This window comes from Pristiophorus japonicus, chromosome 21, assembly GCF_044704955.1.
Source record: "Pristiophorus japonicus isolate sPriJap1 chromosome 21, sPriJap1.hap1, whole genome shotgun sequence".
Classification (NCBI taxonomy): Eukaryota; Metazoa; Chordata; class Chondrichthyes; family Pristiophoridae; genus Pristiophorus; species Pristiophorus japonicus.
In genome coordinates, this window is record NC_091997.1 from 44,737,686 (window position 1) to 44,761,182 (window position 23,497).

The 23,497-nt window shown below is 40.9% G+C and overlaps 1 protein-coding gene across 2 annotated transcripts in view; it reads right to left on the bottom strand.

Annotated features, from left to right (window-relative positions):
* The window catches only part of LOC139233980 (26S proteasome non-ATPase regulatory subunit 11), a 102,223-nt gene that overhangs the window by 29,912 nt on the left and 48,814 nt on the right, over nucleotides 1–23,497 (bottom strand). For both annotated transcript variants that reach the window (XM_070864722.1, XM_070864723.1), the window contains exons 3-9: nucleotides 21,687–21,811; nucleotides 20,059–20,130; nucleotides 14,193–14,250; nucleotides 8,942–9,136; nucleotides 7,294–7,438; nucleotides 6,185–6,245; nucleotides 4,212–4,274 (exon numbers count right to left, since the gene is read on the bottom strand). In XM_070864722.1, the coding sequence (XP_070720823.1) occupies nucleotides 4,212–4,274; nucleotides 6,185–6,245; nucleotides 7,294–7,438; nucleotides 8,942–9,136; nucleotides 14,193–14,250; nucleotides 20,059–20,130; nucleotides 21,687–21,811 (719 nt within the window). The remainder of the gene's footprint in view (nucleotides 1–4,211; nucleotides 4,275–6,184; nucleotides 6,246–7,293; nucleotides 7,439–8,941; nucleotides 9,137–14,192; nucleotides 14,251–20,058; nucleotides 20,131–21,686; nucleotides 21,812–23,497) is intronic.

Below are 23,497 nucleotides of genomic sequence, written 5' to 3' on the forward strand. Positions count from 1 at the left end.
AAAGTTAGTTTGCAGGTGCAACAGGTAATCAGGAAGGCGAATGGAATGTTGGCCTTCATTGCGAGAGGGATAGAGTACAAAAGCAGGGAGGTCCTGCTGCAACTGTATAGGGTATTGGTAAGGCCGCACCTGGAGTACTGCGTGCAGTTTTGGTCACCTTACTTAAGGAAGGATATACTGGCTTTGGAGGGGGTACAGAGACAATTCACTAGGCTAATTCCGGAGATGAGGGGATTAGCTTATGATGATAGATTGAGTAGACTGGATCTTTACTCGTTGGAGTTCAGAAGGATGAGTGGTGATCTTATAGAAACATTTAAAATAATGAAAGGGATAGACAAGATAGAGGCGGAGAGGTTGTTTCCGCTGGTCGGGGAGACTAGAACTAGAAGGCACAGCCTCAAAATACGGGGGAGCCAATTTAAAACTGAGTTGAGAAGGAATTTCTTCTCCCAGAGGGTGGTGAATCTGTGGAATTCTCTGCCCAAGGAAGCAGTTGAGGCTAGCTCATTGAATGTATTCAAGTCACAGATAGATAGATTTTTAACCAATAAGGGAATTAAGGGTTACGGGGAACAGGCGGGTAAGTGGAGCTGAGTCCACGGCCAGATCAGCCATGATCTTATTGAATGGCGGAGCAGGCTCGAGGGGCTAGATGGCCTACTCCTGTTCCTAATTCTTATGTTTTTATTCTTCTGAACTCCAATGAGTATAAGCCCAACTTACTAAACCTATCTTCATAAATCAACCCCCTCAACTCCGGAATCAACCCAGTGAACCTTCTCTGAACTGCCTCCAATGGAAGTATACCCTTCCTTAAATATGGAGACCAAAACAGTACGCAGTACTCTAGGTGTGGCCTCACCAATACCCTGTACAGTTGTAGCAGGACTTCTCTGCTTTTATACTCTATCCCCCTTGCAATAAAGGCCAACATTCCACTTGCCTTCCTGATTACTTGCTGTACTTGCATACTAACTTTTTGTGTTTCATGCACAAGGACCCCCCAGGTCCCTCTGTACTACAGCACTTTGCAATTGTTGTCCATTTAAATTATAATTTGCTTTTCTATTTTTTCTGCCAACGTGGATAATCTCACATTTTTCCACATTGCCCAATTTTTGCCCACTCACTTAGCCTGTCCATATCCCTTTGCAGATTTTTGTGTGTCCTCCTCACAATTTGCTTTCCCACCCATTTTTGTATCTTGGCTACATTACACTCGGTCCCTTCATCCAAGTCATTAATATAGATTGTAAATAGCTGAGGCCCCAGCACCGATCCCTGCGGCATCCCAGTGGTCACTGTTTGCCAACTGGAAAATGACCCATTTATCCCGAATCTCTGTTTTCTGTAGTGAGCCAATTCCCCTATCCATGCTAATACATTACCCCCAAGACCTTCACATCCTTCCTAAAGTGCGGTACCCAGAATTGGGCACATTCCAGTTGAGTCCATACCTGTGTTTCATAAAGGTTCATCATAACTTCCTGGCTTTTGTACTCTTATATCTATTAATAAAACCCAGGATCCCGTATGCTATTTTAACTGCTTTCCCAACCTGCCTGCCACCTTCAACGATTTGTACACATATACCCGCCAAGATCTCTCTGTTTCTGCACCCGCTTTAGAACTGTAGCCCTTAGTTTATATTGCCTCTCCTCATTCTTCCTACCAAAGTGTATCAAAATGTATTCACACTGTTCTGCAACAAATTTCATCTGCCATGTGTCCGCCCAATCTACCAGCCTGTATGTTCTCTTGAAGTCCATCACTATCCTCCTCACTGTTCACTATACTTCCAACTTTTGTGTCATCTGCAAATTTTTAAATTGTGCCCTGTACACCCAAGTCCAAGTCATTAATATATATCAAGAAAAGCAGTGGTCCTAGTACCAACCCCTGGGGAACACCAATGTATACCTTCCTCAAGGGTGAAAAACAACCATTCACCACTACTCTGTTTCCTGTCACTTAGCCAATTTCGAATCCATGCTGCCACTGTCCCTTTTATTCCATGGGCTTCAACTTTGCTGGCAAGCCTATTACGTAGCTTGCCAGCAAAGTTGAAAAAGGAGGATGCAAAGCATAGTCTGGGCTCAAAATGTTACTTTCCACCAATGGCACTCTGAACAGTCAATAAAGGAACTGTTCCAGTAGGAATTGTCCATCCCTCAAAGGGTGAATAGCTTTCTTTCATATAGTTACCTGGAGCCATACCAACAAAGAAAATTCAGTGGCTCTGAAATTGCAGTCGGAGGCTTCCCGCACGGGCAGATCCCTCCGACCACAAAAATATTTGTGAATTTACCTGGTGGTCCCGGAGAAACGAACACTTGCGCTATGAGGCCTCCATGCGCAGCTCATCGCTGAGGCCCATGTATTCCAGGAGTGTATATGCAGCCTGGGATGACATGGGCCGGACCAACCAATGAAAATAGCATACCCCCATTCACAGACATGGTGAGTTCCGTTTGTATGGAGGTCACCATTTCTGCGAATGAAAATACCCCCAAAACACACGCATTTTAAATAAATAAGAAAAGCACTTCACATATTTAAAATAAATTGAAATTGAATTTAATTAAATGTTTTAGACAAAAATTATTTAAAAAAAATGTTTTAATAGGGGTAAAAATAAACTTACCTAATGGTCAGGCTTTTTAAATATAAAAATTATTGATAACATTTTATTTTTATAGCCTTTAAAACTCTTACGCTGGTAAGAGCAGGCCTTACAACTGCTTTTACCAGGCGTAAGAGTTTGAAAGACATTCGCTGGGCAAGAGTTGGGTAAATAGCCCAAATCTCCACTCGCAAAGGCTCTTCTCCCGGAAATGCTTCGGAACGGTCAAAATAAATTGATAGTTCGCAAATGCCGGATTTTGGCGCATGTGCATTGCGTACCGAGTACCGACACTTGAGGCCTCTACGGGTGTGTGCACACATCATACGCGCCTGTAGAGACCGCGATTTTTGGTCCACTAAGTCTGAGTGACTTATCAACCTAGTTGAATTTAGATTTTTGGTTTCAAACTCAAATACTTATTCTTTTGAACTGCTGGGTCACATAACGCTCTCAATGTTAACCTGTTAAACACTATAATAGTAACTAACAACTCACAAATTCACCATGCGCTCGTTAGTTTTCTTCTAATCTTAACATGCTACTTCAAATCGTTTACAAGCGTCCAACAAACCTATTTACCCCCATTTGTTTAGAAACAAATAATTTGATATAGATCTCAGTGACAAACATTACTTTGCTTCTGGCAGATGTGATAATAATGAAAAAGCTCTTCCAAACAAATGGTATGCCAAAAAAAAACTTTTATAGAAGAGAATGCCATTAAGATAAATAGTCTTTAAGAGCAACTGAAACTCTGATGTAGACAGTCACCTATGAGTATTGCTGACATCATAGTGAACAACAGTTTGGAGACCAAAAGCTGATACAATCTACCCAGTTTAACCCCCATCTAATCTCAGTAGGTGGTGACATTAGCAGCTCCTGCAGCAAGCACTTTCTGTATTATGAACAGCAGTCCAAAAATTAGAATATGTGATCTAATCTTATAAAATCTATTCAATTTTACAATCCAGGATTCATGTATTTTTAGTATTCACCATTTTCAACTGGAAGGCAAAATTTGATCGAAACTAAAAAGTTAGATAAATCTGGGCATGTTGAGCTTCTCAACTGCAAACTCCTCAGCAAGAAGAAACGCATTGCCTCGGGAAAGCTCAGTGGGAAAAAAGACACACATATATTCTTCAACCCCAAACATTAAAGTACTGCCTAATATATTGCAAATATTTACAGTTCACAGGAACAGGATAAAATGTTAGAGGAACAAATATTTTCCCATTGTTTGAATGGAGAATTTTCCCAACTGGGCAACAGTATCAGTAAACCCATGCACATCACCTTTTCACAGGCATGTTCTGTAGTGGGGTGCCCCATGGACTGTTTTACTGTAAGGCCTCAAGTTTCGCTTTGAACCCTTTTTCTCCATAAATAGGCTAAAACTTCCTTGTATTTTTGTTGTACAGTGAGAAGCTAAACATACCATCACCTAACAGTACATCCTTTCTGATTATTTGGATTTCATGCCACTAGCATACAGTTTCCCTCTCACTATGGATACTGCATACCACCGGCTAACAGTGACATTTTTCATTACTTCCAGTTCAGCTTCCTGTTAACTTACCTTTTCAAAATCAGCCAACGATCGATTCTTGCTTGCACGGGCCACACATTTTAGAGAATCGGTCTTAAAATAAACAAAAAGTTAACCATTAGCCGAGGTGAAATTAATCGTTTTAACTAGAGTCTGCTCTCAATCACCACTTAAACATACCAGAGATGCAAAAAACAGCTCGGACTATTTTATGACATACAACAACTTGTATTTATATAGCGCCTTTAACATAGTAAAATGTCCCAAGGTGCTTCACAGGAGTGTTACAAGTCGAAACAAATAAATCTGACATCGAGCTACACAAGAAGAAATTACGGCAGATGCTTGGTCAAAGAGGTAAGTTTTAAGGAGTGCCTTAAAGGAGAAGAGAGAGGTGGAGAGGTGGAGAGGTTTAGGGAGGGAATTCCAAAGCTTGGGGCCGAGGCAACTGAAGGCATGGCCACCAATGGTTGAGCGATTATAATCAGGGATGCTCATGAGGACAGAATTTGAGGCATGCAGATATCTTAGGGGGCTTGTGAGGCTGAAGGAGATTACAGAGACATGGAGGGGAGAGGCCATGGAGAGATTTGTAAACAAGGATGATAATTTTGAAATCGAGGCATTGCTTAACCGGGAGCCAATGTAAGTCAGCGAGCACAGGGGTGATAGGGGAGCGGAACTTGGTGCAAGTTAGGACACGGGCTGCCGAGTTTTGGATGACCTGTGTCTTTATATAATAAAGCTATATACTATTTCAACCTAGTTCTTTTCAACAAGACAGTAACACACAGTAAAACTGTTGGTGTTTTAGAACCAAGGCAGTAGAATGATAACTTACTATCCTTGCCTGCCCAATACCACTGTTGCTCTATCGACACATTAGCATCATTTTGTGCTGCTTTTCTTGTCATGGGTTTAAGTTAATTTAAAAACCATTTCTAAACTTGATACTTTTTTTTGTTATGTTCTTCTCCTTTTCAGTCCCCAACACTACCTGCATGACTCAACATGCTTCACGCTAAAACGAGAAACGTGCGAACAGAACAGAGATCCAAGGAAAGACACATCAACTCAGCCAAAAGCTGGGATTGAATTCCCTCTCTCCAGTCCACCTTTCACGTAAAAATTCAAGCAAATGCTCACTTAATGAGGTAATGGCGAATGCATCACCAATGGTGGCACCGTGCCATATAGAAGAGCAAGGCTGTGGATTTGATCCTAAATTTCTGATGGATCAGCTGATTTTAGCTAAGGCAACATTAGAGGTGCTATAATTGACTATCCTAGGCTTTTGGCCCCTGACTGGCAAGTGTATAGGCACCGGGTAATCTGTGATGCCCTCTACAGTGGTCAAGTCATTGGCCAGACTCTTGGACAAAAAACCAGAGATCTGCCAGTGTTAAGGACACAGCAGTTTTAGGAGACAAATAAAAGGGTGTAAAAATGAAATAATGATAGACTACTAACACATAGTGGCCTAGAAAGAGGAAGGTGGGAAAACTGATTCAGATACTTCATTTTTATCCACACACCGTTGATATCCTCAGAAGTTAACCAAATGGAAAGGGAGCGTAGTAAATGTTTGTAAACCTTGCTTTCTGCAAATGTAGTCTATGGCTACCCATTAAAGCTAGCCCATACTGGGGTCATAAATCTTTTCTGGCAAGTCCCAGTCCTGCCAATGAATATACTCACATACGGAAGTCAATTTGACCCTGGGTCCTGACTGCCTGGATGATCAAGAGCTGGCCAAAACTTCCAAGAACTCTTGGCCCGTTTATATATAAACAGAGAATCCACGCAATGGAATATATGCTCCTCGTTAAATTTCAGAATACAAGAGGAAGAAAATATTTTACTACCCAAGGTAAATTGGGGAGAGGACCTAAAAGCATCTGTGAGAAACAGACTGAAATCCATACTGGCAACCCATTCATTACCCATTTTTCTCATCCTCTCATTCTCCTGAAATCAAATCATATATACAATTTTTATATTACCTGTCGCCCAGCATATCGGAGAGCAAGCTTCCCACTCACTAATGCCTGCACATCCTCTGGTCTGAAAGAAAAACAAAGAATTCACATTTTGAAAATTGCTGTGAGATCCACCTTTCTTCAAGTATTGTAATACGATTTGCCAGTCCACCTGTAGACCCCACTTCATCAATTCGGATGGTCTCTTCCCTCCCCCAACAAAAGAAAGGCAATGCCAGAGCTTTATAGTCACAGGAACTACCTATCTTTGATACAGCGCATATTTAGACATCAGCTTTAAAGGCATTCTACAGTATTCATTCCAGAGGCATTTTCAAAACCACAAAGGGACTGGTTTTTGATCTCCTTTAACTACAGTAACTAACAAAGGAGAATGTGCTTCTAAAAAAGTATTCATTAGCATTGGGATATTCTTCAAAATATAAATCAGGCACCTAAACCCATGAACCACATTGTCAGCATTATTCTGAAATGGCCTCTAAGGTGGGTTTTTTTTCCCCCCCAGGCCTTCGATTACAAGATTGTTAAGTATGACATTCAAGTTTTCAACTCTTTTCCTTCCTGTAATCCACATGGGGCTGTATTCAGAATTATTTTAAGCTATTAGTTTCCTGCTTGGTCAACTGCTCTTTCTCAAAATAGTTTGTCATACATGAGTGGCCAGGTGGCTTTAGTGGAATAGTTTTGGCCATGCTGACTAAAGGCAGAACAAGGCATTTACTGCAAGTGAACACGTGTCTCAATCACCACCTTCTCTGTGCCACTCTGCCCCACCAAACAAAAAAAATCTTTATTAACTTTGACCAGTTGAACAGCAAGGGGTAGGAACAGTTGCCATAATTGCAGCCTTGTTTATCACAAGCGTTCAGATTTTATAGGTTCAACTCAAGGCACTTTTACAGTTTGTCTGGGTCCGGGGTCTTGAGAGAATGGTCTATGTGCACTGCTCCCCAATATTTACATAATTAACTGCATTCAGACTTTGCATAGACCATCAAAATCCAGCTGTTTCGTGTACGCACTATTCCTTTAACCAGACTAACTATAGTTGCTTTCTAAGGTACTGTACAGCTTCTGCACAAACAATTTTGACCAAAATCTTTCAAACTTACGTATTTAACATAATTTTGCACAGTAGCATATATTTCAATGCTGTGATAGCTTTGGGGCTATCAATAGAGTCATATCCTTCAAATGCCTCGTAAAAATAGGAATAAGCAGTCTTCCAGTCCTTCTCTTCAGCAGCATGGATAATACCTACACGTAGAAGCAACAATCTCAGATTAATGCTTTATTTACAAAGCTAACCTGATGTTTAAAGGCAGTCTATTTTCTTGTTTTGGCTCATCACATTTCTCATTATGTATATCTGACAAACAAATAGTATGGGCAAGACCATTTGGACATTATTTCTATTAGTAATAGATTAAACTGTTCCAAACCAATTAAGATAGCAGAAATGTCTCAAAAATCTGGGTTCTCAGATTTCCCCATGACTTAACTGGTTAAATCAGTAAATATATGGACTAGGAAAGGTTCCATGTTCGATTACAGAACTTAATGGATCTCAGCTAGGGCAGCATTTAGAACAATCGGCCACATTGCCCCCAGATTATGGAGGAGAAAAACTGGCTATACTTCACACTCCTGTCCTGCCAGCCACATAAAGAAACAAAGACTTGGAATTTATATAGTGCCTTTCACAAACTCAGGACGTCCCAGATCACTTTATTGCCAATGCAGTCGCTGTAATAGAGGAAATGCAGCAGTCAATTTGCGCACAGCAAGGTCCCACAAACAGCAAAGTGGTAATGACCAGGTAATCAGTTTTAGTGAACTTGGTTTGAGGGATAAATATTGGCCAGGACACCAGGGAGAACGCCCCTGCTCCTCTTCGAATAATGCCATGGAATCTTTTACGTCCATCTGAGAGGACAGACGAGGCCTCGGTTTAATGTTTCATCCGAAAGTTGGCACCTCCGACATGCAGCACTCCCCGAGTACTGTGCTAGAGTGTCAGCCTAGATTACGTGCTCAAGTCTCTTCTCTCAGAGGGTCGTGAATCTTTGGAATCACAGATCCGTGGAGGCTGGGTCATGGAATATATTTAAGGTAGAGATAGACAGACTTTTGAATGACAAGGGAGTCAAGGGTTATGGGGAATGGGCAGGGAAGTGGAGTTGAGGCCAAGATCAGATCAGCCATGATCTTACTGAATGGCAGAGCAAGCTTGAGGGGCCAAGTGGCCTAATCCTGCTTCTATTTCTTATGTTCTCTGGCATGGGACTTGAACCCATGACCTTCTGACTTAGAGGTGAGAGTGCTACCAACTGAGCCAAGGCAATATAATGATCCTGACCATCTCTTATACAAGGGGTGCTACAGGTTGGTAATGACTAGAATCCTTGAGGTGAGAACAAGTCTGCTCAGTAACTATTCCTACAGATAGTATACAACTTTTAGGATTTATACAGTACATATAATATTGCAGGTTTTCCACATTAATTTCAGATAGAAGTCAAGCATAAAAATCTATTTTAACCTAATTTCATCTAGGATATCCCTATAATCAGTGAAATTCTTTCCTTTATAAAGATATATATTTTAATTGTCTGTGCTTCATGATTAAACAATCTTACAATTTCAGGTAAAAAGATTTTAAACAGTGTTCTATTTTCTGCAAAAGGGATAAACGGAAGAAAAATCCTACTGGGATGCATTGAAAAGGCTAAAATTATACGTTTTATTTTTGTTCCATACCTGACTGCATATCGAGTGCAGCCTGTAGTTTGGGTGGGCAATAGATTGCATTTGCAGTTGTTCGTGCTGAGGTCAGGGCAGCTCGTGCTTTTGGCAAGTTACTCAAAGCGTGATACGTCTTACTCTCCAACAGCTGAACTTCCACCAAAAGTGCCTTGTCATCCATCTTCTTCAGCTCACGAAGCAACTGTGATCCTGAAAAAGATTAGAAAATTTAGTAGAGTTATTTTTTTAATTAATTCAAAAACTGTTAGGATTTTATTGATGGTGTGATCATCCTCATAACTGGACCATTATTCTTTATGTCAGTAATACTTAAAATACTTCTGAAATCTGGGTTAATGTAGGTTTGAAAGGATATTATTAATCGTACTTTTGAGCAAGTTTTTAAAAACTTGAATACAATCAAATTAAGCCATTTCCTGATCAGCTGCCCAATTGTCACAGTTTGTGACCCCATTAGAGCAGGTGATTAATAAAGGGGAAACACTTTAACAACTTGCAGTTATATAGTGCCTATGACATCGAAAAAGATCAGCAATGCTTCACAGGAGGAAAAAGGAAGACACTGAGCCTTTGTGGGAGAGTTAGGAAAGGTGACTAACAAAACATGGGGCCCAAGTTTCCACAAGAAAAAAAACGGGCGCCCCTCCGAGCTGGGCGCCCGTTTTTCGCGCCTAAAAAAATCCTCGGTATTCTCCACCGACTTACAGGTCCTGTGGCACTCGGCGCAGCCGGCACGAGCTGTGGGGGGGCGGAGCCAGGTCCCTGCGCTGAAAACAGTGCCGGGACCTCTGCACATGCGCGCTACAGTCGGCACGCAAGTGCAGTAGCTCCAGGCGCCGAACTGTGTGGGAGGGGCCCGAAGCACGCAGCCCCTAGCCCTGGCCCAATGGCCTCACTGGGGCTGCGTGAATGAGGCTCCTCCCACGGCCAGCTCCTGCTCCCCGCCCGACCAGACCCGACACTCGCTCCCCCCCCCCCCCGCCGACCAGACCCGACCCCCGCTCCCCCTTGCCCTGACCGAGACCCGACACCCGCTCTCCCCACCCCCCCCGCCCCGAGACCCACTCTCCCCACCCTCCCGCCCCGACCCGAGACCCGCTCTCCCCCCACCCCCTCGCCCCGACCCGCTCTTCCCCCCCCCTCCCCCGACCCGACCCGCTCTCCCCCCCCCGACCCGAGACCCGCTCCCCCCAACCCGACACCCGCTCCTCTTCCCCGACCCCCCCCTCTCTTCTCTCTCTTCCTCTCTCTCTCTCTCTCTCGCTCAGCGGCACGAACAGCTGCAGAATTCTCCCTGGCTGAAGCACTTTCACACAGGTAGGAAGATGGTTTATTTAATCTTTTCTTGGCTTATAATTGTTTATTCAGGTTGGATTTATTTGTAGAAGTATAAATAAGGATTTATTGTCAAATTTAATGAGTTCCCTTCACCCCCACCTCGTTCTGGGCGCCTAATTTTTTAATGTGTAGAACAGGTTTTTTCAGTTCTACAAAAATCTTTACTGGCGCCATTCTACTTTAGTTTGGAGTACATTTTCACTGTGGAAATTTTCAAACCAGGCGTCAGTGGCCGGACACACCCACTTTTGAAGAAAAAATTCTGTTCTAAACTAGAACTGTTCTACCTGACTAGAACTGCAGAAAAAAAACTGTGGAGAATTGCGATTTCTAAAATAGTCCGTTCTCCACCAGTTGCTCCTAAAAATCAGGCGTGAATCATGTGGAAACTTGGGCCCATGGTGTCTAAACTGTGGGCAGAGAGAATCATATCCAGCACGAGCTCCAATTATCCATCCCACAAAGCCCCAATCTCCTCACTCAATTTCCCAGTTGCTATATTTCTTCTGTCTAGTTTGGCTTTTTAAACTTGTGGGCTGGCAGATTGAATAAGGCTACGCTGTAAAAACTGTACCCCGATTAGTGGATTTAGGCCCAATTGGACCAGCTTTTTTCCAACAATGGCTTGTAGGCTTTTCCAACAATCAGGCCCAAAAAGTTCAAAAAAAGCACATAAGAAATAGAGCTGAAGTGGGCAAGCGTCAAGGAGAGAATTATGTAGTGGAAACAGAGAGGAAGGAACAGCAGGTGAGTGAGTAAGGAGCATGGTGTGGAGCCATGGCAAAGCAGGGAGCAGCTTTTCCTTTTTCTGCTCCTCTGGGAGCTATAGGATTTTAAAAAAATGGACATTCACAAAAGAAAACATGTAAAATATGATCAGGAAATTGTAAGAAAACTTTTAACATGAATATTTATTTTAATCAATTGTACAAACTTTAAAAGTCTGCATTTAATGGATATTGATCACAAGTTATCAAGGATCTCACGTTCAAACACATTTATTTTAAATGAGCAAAGTGCATAAAAAATGTTTAAATCCAATAGATATAGGAACATGAGAGGAAGAATAGACCACCCAACGCCTCAAGTCTGCTTTGCCACACTATTAGATCATGGCTCATCTGTGGTTCAACTTAATTTACCACCTTTACTCAATATCCCTTTATATCCTTGCCAACATGAATCTATCGCTCTCAGTCTTGAAAATCTCAATTGACCAAGCATCAATGACCGTTTGGGGTGCAGAGTTCAGATTTACACTATCCTTTGTGTGTATGTGTAATTAGATAGAGTACCCAAGAATATCACCAAGGAGGTACACTGAAGTGAGGGTGGAGGCAGTGCTGAGCTGGCACTTGGGAGATGATGATGCTTGGGATCTTGCATTTATGTTTGAAGCTTTCCAAGAAATTCACAGCATTCAAGACACTGCATGATTGAAAAATAGTTTTCAAAATGGCTGCCAGTAAACCACCATTTGAATTAACACAAAAACACAGTCTACACATTCTATCCATTGAGGAGAATTTCAATTTCTGAGTTGAAGTCTTTTATAATACAATTAAGGTCTAAAAACTGCACCAAGGTCAGATTGCTCAGTAACTCTAATGTTACATCACTGCACTGTCACTCAAGTCTGTTCAAATTCCAGCTTCAGCTGTCAAACACTAATCTGCAAGGCTCTCCAACTATTGTCTAGGGCACTTCTGGGAGAAACCAAAAGCTAGCAGCACCATTTCCAATTTGCTGAAAGGCATCTCCTACAGCAATTAATTATTATTTTCTTTAAGAACACCCAATTTAACAGGATAACAGACCATTGGTCCATCAAGAATATTGTTATCACCCAATGTCTACACATGCACACTTCCAGAGCTATAGGTTCATTGGTCAAGCATGAGAACTTTGGCTAATTTTTCTTCTCTAAAACAGGAGCACTAAGGTCAATTATACATGCGGAGATACAATAAATTAACAGAGATGAGAGATAGACCCCGAGACCCTTCTGGACTGTAAGCTCGGCTAGTCGTCGATTAAACCCACTCAGGCATTGTCGGAGTCCCTTTAAAAATATTTACTCAAGTCAAAAATCATTCTCTGGTCAAAAGCTGGGCTAGTGATCGGAACTTAGACCTCAGCCATTGTTGCACTTGGTATTGCTGCTGGAAAGTGGAGGAACACACCCAGTCAATAACCAGCTATCCCTCCCTTTACAGGTGATCACTTCAGCCATGCTTTGTATCTCTAACAGAACAGCTCAGGTATTTCAACAGGCGAGAAAAATTCGAGACAAACTTGCGCGACACAATGTATTCAGCGCGTTGCATCTTTCAGCATTCTTATTAGGTCATTAAACTTTAAAAAAGGTGTCTAATCCTAAATATTCAGCAAGTGGTATCTGGCTGCTGAGCATAGCAAAGCAAAGTTGAAAACAATGGTGCGAAAGATGATGCACAAAAGTGGAAATCCAAGACAGCTTCAAGACCTGTCGGAAAAATATTGCTTCATGCTCAGGCATAGAGAAACAAAACTCCCGCACTGTGTAATAACGTGAAGTATAAGGGGAAGTGGAGCTGCATTCTAGCTAATTTCATCATTCTCAGTCCAGCTTCGTTATTACCATTATTTCCCTTCCCGTAAAAATAATCGAAGACCAATTCTGTTAATGACTCAATTTATGTAGAATATGCATCTTTCACTATGTGAAGTGCATTCGAGATGTCTCAGAGATGCAATAAAGCTGCTACATAAATGTCTGTCTTTGTTTCTAAACCTTTTAATTGCAAATTTAAAAACACGTGAGAGAAAATTCAGCATACCTATACCAACAGAAATACTAAAGTAATTAAATTCAATTATGTTCCATAGTACACTGACCCCTAGTGGGCAGTTAGGGATATATAAACCATGGTATTAAATTACAGCAAGTTCTGAAAGGTTATAGAGCCCTGCCCTCTAGTGGAACTTGTATGTTGTATACTGAAGAGAATTGATGGCTTAGCACAGTGGATGCACCGCCATGGTTCTGAAAAACAATTACTAAAGCGGTTAAGGATAAAGTGCCTTAATAAAAGACACTGCATATTACAGAAACTAGAATAATAGGTTTGAAATCAACACATTGGTCTCATTTTAAACTGAGGCCAGAAACAGTTTTGAAGTCACTTTATCTGACTTTAAGCACAAAGTAACTCACTAATGTGAAGTGCTTCGAGATGCATATCAGATGCAATAAAGGTACTATATAAAATGTTCATCTTTCTTTCAAAACTTCTTCAAATATTAAATATATGGAAATTCACAGCTTACTCATCTTGAAATCGGTGTCAAAACAAATAGTAAAACATTTCTCAGGATATCAAACAGAAGATCAATAGTTGGTGCAAATTTGAATAAAAATCACATATCTCAATTGAAAAAGCGTGAAATTACTCTGTCATTTCCCCAGGTATCAGTGTTTAGATTTTGTTTTAGCACTGGTGCTTACCAGGTTTTTGTATGGATAGATCATTGTATAGTTTCCCCAGATATCGGTGTTTTTAGATTTTGTTTTAGCACTGGTGCTCACCTGGTTATTATACTGATACAATTCCTTAAGCATCATCTGATTAATAACCAGTCCAACACAAGATCCACCCCAAAACAGCTGAAAAACACCACCATATATTTCCCAAAATAAAAATACACAGCTTAAGATTTCTGTCCAATGACAAAATGCAGCACTTTTTGGGACAGACTTAAACCAGTAGTACACAACCTGCAAGCTACTTCATTACCATTAACACCTTAAATATACGCAAGGCATTGAAAGGTTTGGGAATGAAGATGTGTCTCTTCCACCCATGCCACAGTGATCACAGCTCCCATGCCATCCACCCAATAGATGAAAGGCAGTATCAATAGTTACCTAATTGCAATGCCTCCTGGTACCTCTTAGTGTCAAAGTATAGAGAAACCAAGCGAGCCTGTATAGGAAATATTAAAATGGTTAAAATGTGTGTGTTTCAGCTGAAGTTTGAACTCAAGTCATTAAAGTGTAACACTTTTGGAAGTACAGTAAATACGTTAAAAATCCTTTAACTCTGCTGCCAAACTTCTGTTGCAATACATCTTCCATAACTTTAAATCTTTAAGATATGGGCCTGACTATACCTATATCTGACAGCCATCTTAAATTCTCCAAAACAGTTTTGCAAAAAGAACATTATTCTAAGGTGCAGTTGTTGTGAAAAATTAATTTAACAGATTTGAATTAGGCTGATTAAAAATAGATGATATGGAACTAGAAAAATTTTGTTGAAGCAGGCCGAATGAATTACTTCCTCATACTCAAGCCGGAATTGCAAAATATTCCCTCTTTTGCACCTGGTATCAACAATTGAACACTCCTAAGCTCGGACAGCTGATGAATAATCTACTTTACATTTTATTTTCCATCACCAACTATTTTTGATAACCAAGTGAATTTATCAGCTGAAAGACAATAATGGGTAAATCATCATGGAAACTTTACCCAAAATTCAAGGAACTGTTGAGGGTAAAATTGAAATAAAAATCATGAATATAAAAATAGATTATTGCTCAAATGTACATGTCAGCAGAGCTAGCATAATGACAAGTGGGGAATTAAAAATGTTTTTGTTAAATTGCATCTTCAAGACAATTAAGTAGCTGAGCATTGGGATCAGCATACAGTTAGTTGCAGTGCACCAGTATCGTACTGTATTAACTGGAGCAGGCCATACTACAGCTAGTGATCCTACAGGAAGCACTCCAGTTGCTGTTGTTGAAGTTTATCTTAAAAAGGCACAATATAGAAAGCAAATTTGTTGTTAGCGCAACATTAAAAAAAACTTATGTCAACATTCAAAAAGTCATCACAATCCCAGGCAGCAAAATCATGCTAATCACAGTAGTTACAAAAACCATGGGATGTCGGTGTTTGCAATCTGTAACAAATCACTAAGCCTCATCATGGACACGTTTTTGGGTGCTGGCATATAATTTCCAGGTTATCACTAGGAACTGGCTGTACCTGCCCAAACTAATCAGGAAATATGTTGCAGATCTCAACCTGAACTGGATTTGAATGCAGTTCTGTGATTTTAATAAATACAACTCCTACTTTCCTCATGCTCAGCATTAAGGACTAACCTCATAAGCAAGCCACTGTTCACTATAAACTTAAAAGTGTGACTTTAAAGACATATGTGGTATTGTACTGATGCCCAAGGGTCAAGCAAAAAACCCTAATTATTGTATTTAGCCGACAAACATGACATGAGCCCTCTTGTGATCTCCTTCGGAACGCTAGCAAAGAGCATTACTGCTGCTTGCGTTATAAAGTATAGGAAAGGTTTATCTATTATCAGTAGTAAAAGCAACACAGCAAATTACAGCATCTTACAGGACATTAAACTCTCACTCCGTCCTTGGATACAAAAATAACAAATGCATACTTCACTAAATATGCAGTGGTATCCAAGTGGTATCCACATGGAGATTCGTGTGGCTCACAGGGTCTTACTGTAGTATAACAGTACAGGAGCAATGGGTATCATTTGTTCAGGAACAAAGGAAACTATCTTTCCAAGTCAAATAAAGCTTCCAATCAAACTTGTATTTAGACAGAGAGAAGGTCTGCTGATCTTATCTAATTGATGTTTCATACAAAACTATCTGCCACTTAATTGAGCATTCACTGAACAAAGCAGGATGTACCAACTAGTTTACAACTGAACAGGTACACTTAAGCAAGTACTTTTTAAGCTTTGTGAACAAAATGTATTTGCATTGGAAGAATATTCTATCCATTTAGCAAAATGCAAAAGACATGGATTTTGTCTGCAGTGGCTTATATATTTTGAATTGAATATTAACTGTGACAGTAACCAAAATTTAAGTGAATGCTAGTTTCCTATACAGGATATTATATGACTGTTTGTCACAAGGTCCTATGGGGAAGGATTGCATTCTAATCCAGTGCTTCCTTTAAAATAATTAATGGGTAGATATCTACCAATGGCAACTTCTTTGCAGAGCTTTAAAAAGTATTTTGTTTGCTACAGGAAGCAATAATGCCTGGTTTGTATACAGATGCTGGCTTGTTCTATACACATGTGCTTCTGTTAAGGATAAACCCTAGGTGCAAACAAAATTTGCAATATATACATGGTATTTTCTTTCCTCAGATGGGTGTCTAACACACAAGGAAATACATCACGACGCCTCACAGTCTTCACCAAACAACTGACAAAATCCACAAAGTGGACTAGGTTTGCCTGATACGCAATGCACTCTATCTACCTACTGGTCACGTACACTTACCTGAACCCAAAGAACTTGCATGCAGGTTGGCAAAGCCAAACCTTAGCGACCCAATCATGGGTATTGCTGGAGTTGAACCATGCAGCTCAACAGCACAGAACGTTGCTAAGATTCCAGCTGCTTTTCCGCCCTACCCGATTTAGCATTATCTTGCAGCGTTATGCAGGGCAGAGCGGGAATAACTCTAGCGCCAATGACAAGTTTCGGCAATGAGTTAGGCTCTCCGGCCAATCCACAATCCCCTGGAGTACTATGGATCTGTGCGATTCAAGTATCAGATTAACAAGTCTGCAAGAGGGGCTCAACCTGGCTCCAATCTTCCATATGTCAAGCTTGATCTCAAAAGAGGCAGCACTTAGCTCACTTATCGCCCCCTAGCCAGCCACTAGACAACTGACTTGTGAGCTTCAGCCATTGCTAAGCGGAGACAGCAGGCCAGAAATGAGTGGAGCACATACGCTTGATACTGTCCCTTATAATGCCATCCAACACATTGATGCAGGTATTAAATAGGATGGTGATGGTGGACTGGCTTGCGAGTATATTTAGCGAGCCTGCCAACTGCCCTTGAGATCTTAGAGCTGAAGTGCACATCCTGGATAAAATAAAAGACTCAGCAATATGCTTCCAACTTCTGCATGAGGGTGGTATGAGAACTAGGTTGGAAATCTTAAGATGCATGAAAGCACTACAAGTGGGCTCCTCTGAGCCTTACATCATTCAAATCTCATTCAAAGCTACAACCTGCTTCAGACAATAATCATGGCAATTAAATCTTATTCCCTTTTCATTATACCCCAGGTTTCCAATACATTTGACATACATCCTGGAGAAAAGAAAATGACGACGATGATGATGATGATGCACTTATATTGCAATCAGCAAGATTCCTCAGTAATTTAGAATCTCCCTTCTTGTGAATATAAATCACAATTACACGGAGGGAGTACATATCCCAAATTGAATCCAATTCTCCAGCCTCAAATGGGCTGCTTCAAGATGAGTCAGCGAATCTTCGTACTTATCATCGCCAAGACTATTACCTCTAGTCGAGAGCAGCTTCTAGAAATTTACCATTTCATGTCTGCATCTCATCTTTAACAGAATATAGAGTCCACTCTCTCCCAGTAAAATTGCTGATTAAGTCCTATCTACACATTACATTCCAGTGGCTTTTTCAACATCAAAGCAGATGCCACCCTATTGAGTCAGGCACTAACAAGGTTCAATGTTTTCTCCAGATCCAGAGAATACTTTTGTGTGCTTGTTGAACAGCATCAGACTTGGAACTCATTAGGACTAATCCAGGGGAAACTTTTGACCATGATTGACAAAAGTCTTTAGGCAATGGAAATTTAGGATAACTTTTGTCATCATGACCTTTTGCGGATGAACACAATGAAGTGCATCATATTCCTAATCACCCCCGTAGCTTCATAATGTGCCGAATCATCTACTTTCAAAGCAGTTCTGAACTGCCTAAAGCAGCTTCAAATACCTCTCTAAAAGACCCCATACTTCCACTCAACAGCACTTCTTCCCTTTGCTGTCAACTTAAAAGGACTTAGCAGATGTGCACGAGCAGGCTCCAGCTTCAGTTGTTTTTTAAGATTTAACTCTCAAACAAAAAAATCACTGACCGACTCATCTGCCATCAGCTCCCCCAATCAGCAGTCAAAGACGAATGCCAGATTGCCTAGTCACCAATTGCCTTTGTGCAATTGAGTGTATTGTCTCACTCCATTGGGACTGCACCAAAATAATCCCATATTTTTGAACTTTATAACAATCACATAGCAGTTAAAAACCTAGGCTTAGTGCAATTAATAGTGGTGATATATACAGTAAAGAAGGAATTCTCTTCACTGCCTCGTGCCATAGAAGATTTGCACACTAATACGTTGCAGAGTGCTAAGTATGTGAATTTTCATCTGTAACTTCCCACATATCAGACTTGAGGGTATCTTCAGCATTGCCTCCACCATTTACTTCGAGATACACTTTAAATCACATTAAGAATCAGGAAAATGCTCAACTATGAATGCATCTCAAACTTCTTGAAAAATAATTCTCCAACCCACTTTTCAAATCTGTCCATGCTACAGGTACATCATCTCAAATCCGGCTATCCAAAAATTGGAATTGTCCGAAAACCGGACATTTTTGAGAAAATCCCATTTGACATTCAGTAAAATAAAATCTGGAAATATTGTCCGATAACCAGCAGGCCGTACTAGTTATCAGCTTCGCTGCTATGTTTTAAATGGTGTAAGCCTTGGCCAATGACCCTCGATCCAGCCCGACCCACGCCACCATTAGTACTTTGTCTGTCTTTGTCCAAAATCCGAAAACCGGCACGGTCTCAGTCCCGAGTTTGCTGGATTGGGACATTGTACCTGTATACAATTTCCCTGGCTGATACCTCCTCTCAAACATTTACTGTTCTACGTCACAACTCTAACATGCTTAAAAATGTTTTCCTGGTATTCCTGCAACTTAGTAAGCTTTACAATTAACCCCTCAACAAAACTATCAATAGGTCAATGATACAAAGTTCCCCCCACGGAGGTGATTAAGTTTAATTCTTAAAATACAAATTGTAAATTTGAAGTCAGTGACTATGGATTAAAAGTACAAATGCTATGCACACCCTTTAACTAGCATTTCTGGAAGACAAGCTAACAATTTTTGTAATTTCAGGTATTCACTAGTAAGGTGCAGATTTAAAAATCTTGAGAAGCCCTATTTTAGCAATAATGAGTCACACCACCTGTGTATTAATCCAAATTAAGTTTCACAGTAGAAGTGTCCAGGTGAAACTATGAACAAGAAATTTTTGCCCCTCCCTGTTCAACTCCCTTGCTGAGAACAGTGGGCTGGTGTCATGTTCACGGGCTCCCGCTAATGCAGCAGTGGAACTAGCTTCTAGCTAGAAAGTACATAAACACGGTGTCAATGTTAGCTCATTTCCCTCACTGCCTTGGGAAAGCAGGCCACCTCATGCATGCAATACCTAGAGAGGTGCTGAGTGTCAGAAATTCGTATTCTAGTAGTCTCATTGATTGATTCCCCTGAATGTCAAAAGTAAATATTGGAGATTCCCCCAAATGATACAAGAGAATCAAAATGATACAATTTTATAAAAACTTTAAAAAAATTACTCAATGCTAAAGTGTTAAATATGAAAAATAAGTCAAAATCTAAGTATTCTTTGCTGTTCCAAAAAGCATGAATGGCTTGATAAATTTATTAAAAAGAAAAATGTATGAAAATAATACTTAGAACACACTACAACATTTCTCCCTACAAATACTAGCATGTATTAAGTTGGAATTTTGGAAGAAAAAAAATTGATTTAGCAACTTCATCTGAACTCTTGGGTGAGTTGTAGACTTTAATTGGATATTATTTAGTAGTACCTCCCAATTAATGTGTCAGAAACATACCTCCAAAGCCTGGCGTAGAAACGTCCTTTTCTCAGATTTCGCCCACTCAATGCATTCTAAACATAATTCAACCTGTAAAAGCCATATCTTAGTTAATTCCACAACAGCCAAATACAAAGGAAAGCAAGCTAAACAATCTGATGTGAGGGCACAGCATTTCTAAAAAAATTATGCGGCAACAAAAAAAGCATCCAACATTGGCCTGGAATTTGCGGTCTGGATCACGGCGAACAGGCAGCGTTCGTCGTCATTCCACCTTTGAAACTGACCGCAACATCGGGATTAACTGCATGTGCAAGTGGACATCTTGGAAGTTGCGCTCTATCATTCAGTGCTCCTCCACAGGCTGCGCCGTGCCCCCCCCACACAGAGCCGGCAACCAATATAATCACTCAAATCAGAAAAACGGATAAAATCTTCGGATTTTCCGCAGTAATTATTCCGCACTAAAAGTTAGACCCAAAGGGATTAGGTGTAACTGGAGTTTTAACAGTGTATTGACTGCTAAACAAAGGTTATGGCCCTGAAAAACTAAGTTTAATTTTGTGCAGTGTCAAATTTATCCATTTTAATCAAAATTAAAAATTAATTTAAAAAAAATTATATTTAGTTTTCAAAAAGATTGTTCATCTTTATTTCAGGTTTACCGTTTCCCAATGCGAGAGCCCCAATCTTTGTTTTGCTCCTAACATTTTTAAAAAGGAAGCTTATTCAATTTCTTGTTCGCTGACTCTGCGAATTCTGCGTTTTGATTGGCTGCGTAGACAGCTTGTTGATGTCACAGCAGCACGCACGAGGTAATCCTTACTAAACTCCACTGATTTGAACTACGTGACGGAAAACCCAAACTTACTACACAAATTGCGAGATCTTACTTTGGGGCCAGTGGCGAACGCCTTTGCTTCACCGCTAACATCCCATTCTGGGGCCACTAACTTAATTTAATCTACAGGCCCACCTTCTGCAGTCTCTGGATGTGCCAAAGAGCTTCACAGACAAGGAAGTAACGTAGGGAAAGGTGGCAGCCAAATAGTGCACAGCAAGGTCCCACAAACAGTAATGAAATTGATGATCAGATAATCTGCTTTAGTGATGTTAGTTCAGGGATAAATATTGGCCAGGCTCTGGAGAACTCCTCTGCTTTTCTTCGGATTTTTTAAGACCACATCAGAGGGTAGACGGGACCTCGGTTCAACATCTCATCTGAAAGATGGCACCACGAATAGTGCAGCATTCCCTCAGCACTACAAAGAAGTGTCAGCCTAGAATATGTGCTCAGTTTTCTGGATTGGGGCCATCACTGAACCGTGGCTGACATTATTAGGTGGCTTGTTGTCCACTTGATAGCCGCTTGTCACCATACAATAATTACCAGGATGGATGGTCTGGGCCATCAACTTCACCTCCATCAATGCAGGTCCAAATTCCTGGTAGGATTCACTGAATTAGGGGTATGCATGAAATGCCGGACTCCAGTTTTTGGTCATGACTTTAATCCTGCATTATTTAGGTCCCAGGGAAGTCAATTCTATGTAATCACAACGATGCTTTCATTTGTTTTCGTGAATTAAAACATTAACTAGAAAATCAGCATTGGGTAGTTAAAATTCAGCACTGTTGGCTCTTACCTCTTGGCCAGTTGCTGCCTCCATATCGAGGAACAAGTCGAGCAGAGACCGAACCAACCGAGCAGCCTTAGCTTTACTGATGGAATTCAGGAATGGTCTGACGTACTTCAGCAGCCCCCCCAGCTCTTTGGAGAAAAAAAGACAGATTTCAGATGTTCAGAGTTGCATTACATACAAAACAAAAATCAGGATCCTCAATTTTCTTTTGCCATAAAAGGGAAACCACAATGGTATTTTACCAGATACCATTTCTGCACTTCCTCTTTGTACTGCGGATGGTTGAAGGCTTGGAACCCAAGAAGCATTCAAAGCATTCTTCCACTTACTTTTGGTTAATTAGAACTTGGTGATCACTTTCACAATGAGTGCCCACAAACTCTGGGAAATGCACCTCATACATGGCTTGGTGTCAGCTGGTTACAACTGCTCAAATCTCAATTACTAGAGTAATTTGAAGAGAAAGGGAGAAGCAAAGAAATAAAGTCTGTGCTGTTGTGAAAATGTGGCATCAATTATCAATGCCTCCTCAGCCGTTTGTAATACGTTCATGAAAGAACATACAAAATACTATGTTTCAGAGCTATGTTGATATGTACAGTAAATGCCATTTGCCACTCACCTCTTCATTTTCCCACCCTATCCAGATCCCTCCCATTCACCTGACAGCTTTGTTTACGGCCCATGATATCACACTAATGTCCTCCATTTCAGAAAAGTAAACACGATCTTCTGACGCACAGAGTGGTCTCAAACTGAGTGCTTCTAAACAGAGTGTTATTGGGAATTTGGATAGAGTGGAAGTCTTTGGTAAGTTCTGGGTGAGTATTAACTGTAAAAAGTGAAATTTAGTTTAATTTTGAATATAACATAGAACTTAAAAACTGTAGTTCACTGCCAGTCAGCTACAATTGCTTGTCTTGAATAGGCGCTAATTACTGTGAGCAGTGTGCTGCGACAACACTTGTAACTCCAAGGGTATAACACTATCTGCTAGCGCAGAGTGGTCTGCACAGAGTGATCTTAAACACAGTGCTTCTAGAGTGTTAACATTTGGAATTTGGAGAGAGTGGGAATTCTGAGCAAAGGAGCTGCTGCTTTTTGCCTCCAATACTTGTAGAGCTTTGTGTTACAGGTAAATATTTAATTCCATTTACCTAGAATTTAAATAAGATCGAGTAATGAGTTTAAAACGAAACTATAAGCTAAGTTAATTAAATGCATACATTTTAATTAAATAAATAAAACTAGGTTATAAAGGGATGGCAGTGTAGTTGATGTGCTGCAACTGCAGCATGTGGAAGCTTGTGGAGAACACCGCGATCCCTGATAACCACGTCTGCAGTAAGAGTTGTTGAGCTGGAGTCTAAGGTGCAGACATTGCGGGTCATCAGGAAGGGGGAAGAGTTATCCTGACACTTTGATCCAGGAGGCAGTCACACCCCTTCGGCTCGGTACTGGTAGAGGTCTGCTTAGTGGTCAGGGACAGAAGGGTGTGACTGCAACTCAGGCAGATAAGAGAACTCCAGGTGCAGTGTTGGAGGAGCCTTGGCCTTTGCCCTTCTCCAACAGGTATGAGGTTCTTGCTGCCTGTGTGGATGAGGGAAGAGTCTGCAGGGTGGATGAGCAAATTGACCATAGCACCATTCAAGTCGGGGTAGTGAAAAGGAATGTTGTAGTGGTAGGAGACAGTATAGTCAGGGGGATAGATACTATTCTCTGCAGCCGCGATTGGGAGTTCCGTAGGCTGTATTGCCTGCCCCGGTGCTAGGGTTAAGAATAACGTCTCAAGGCTGGAGAAGAATTTGGAGAGG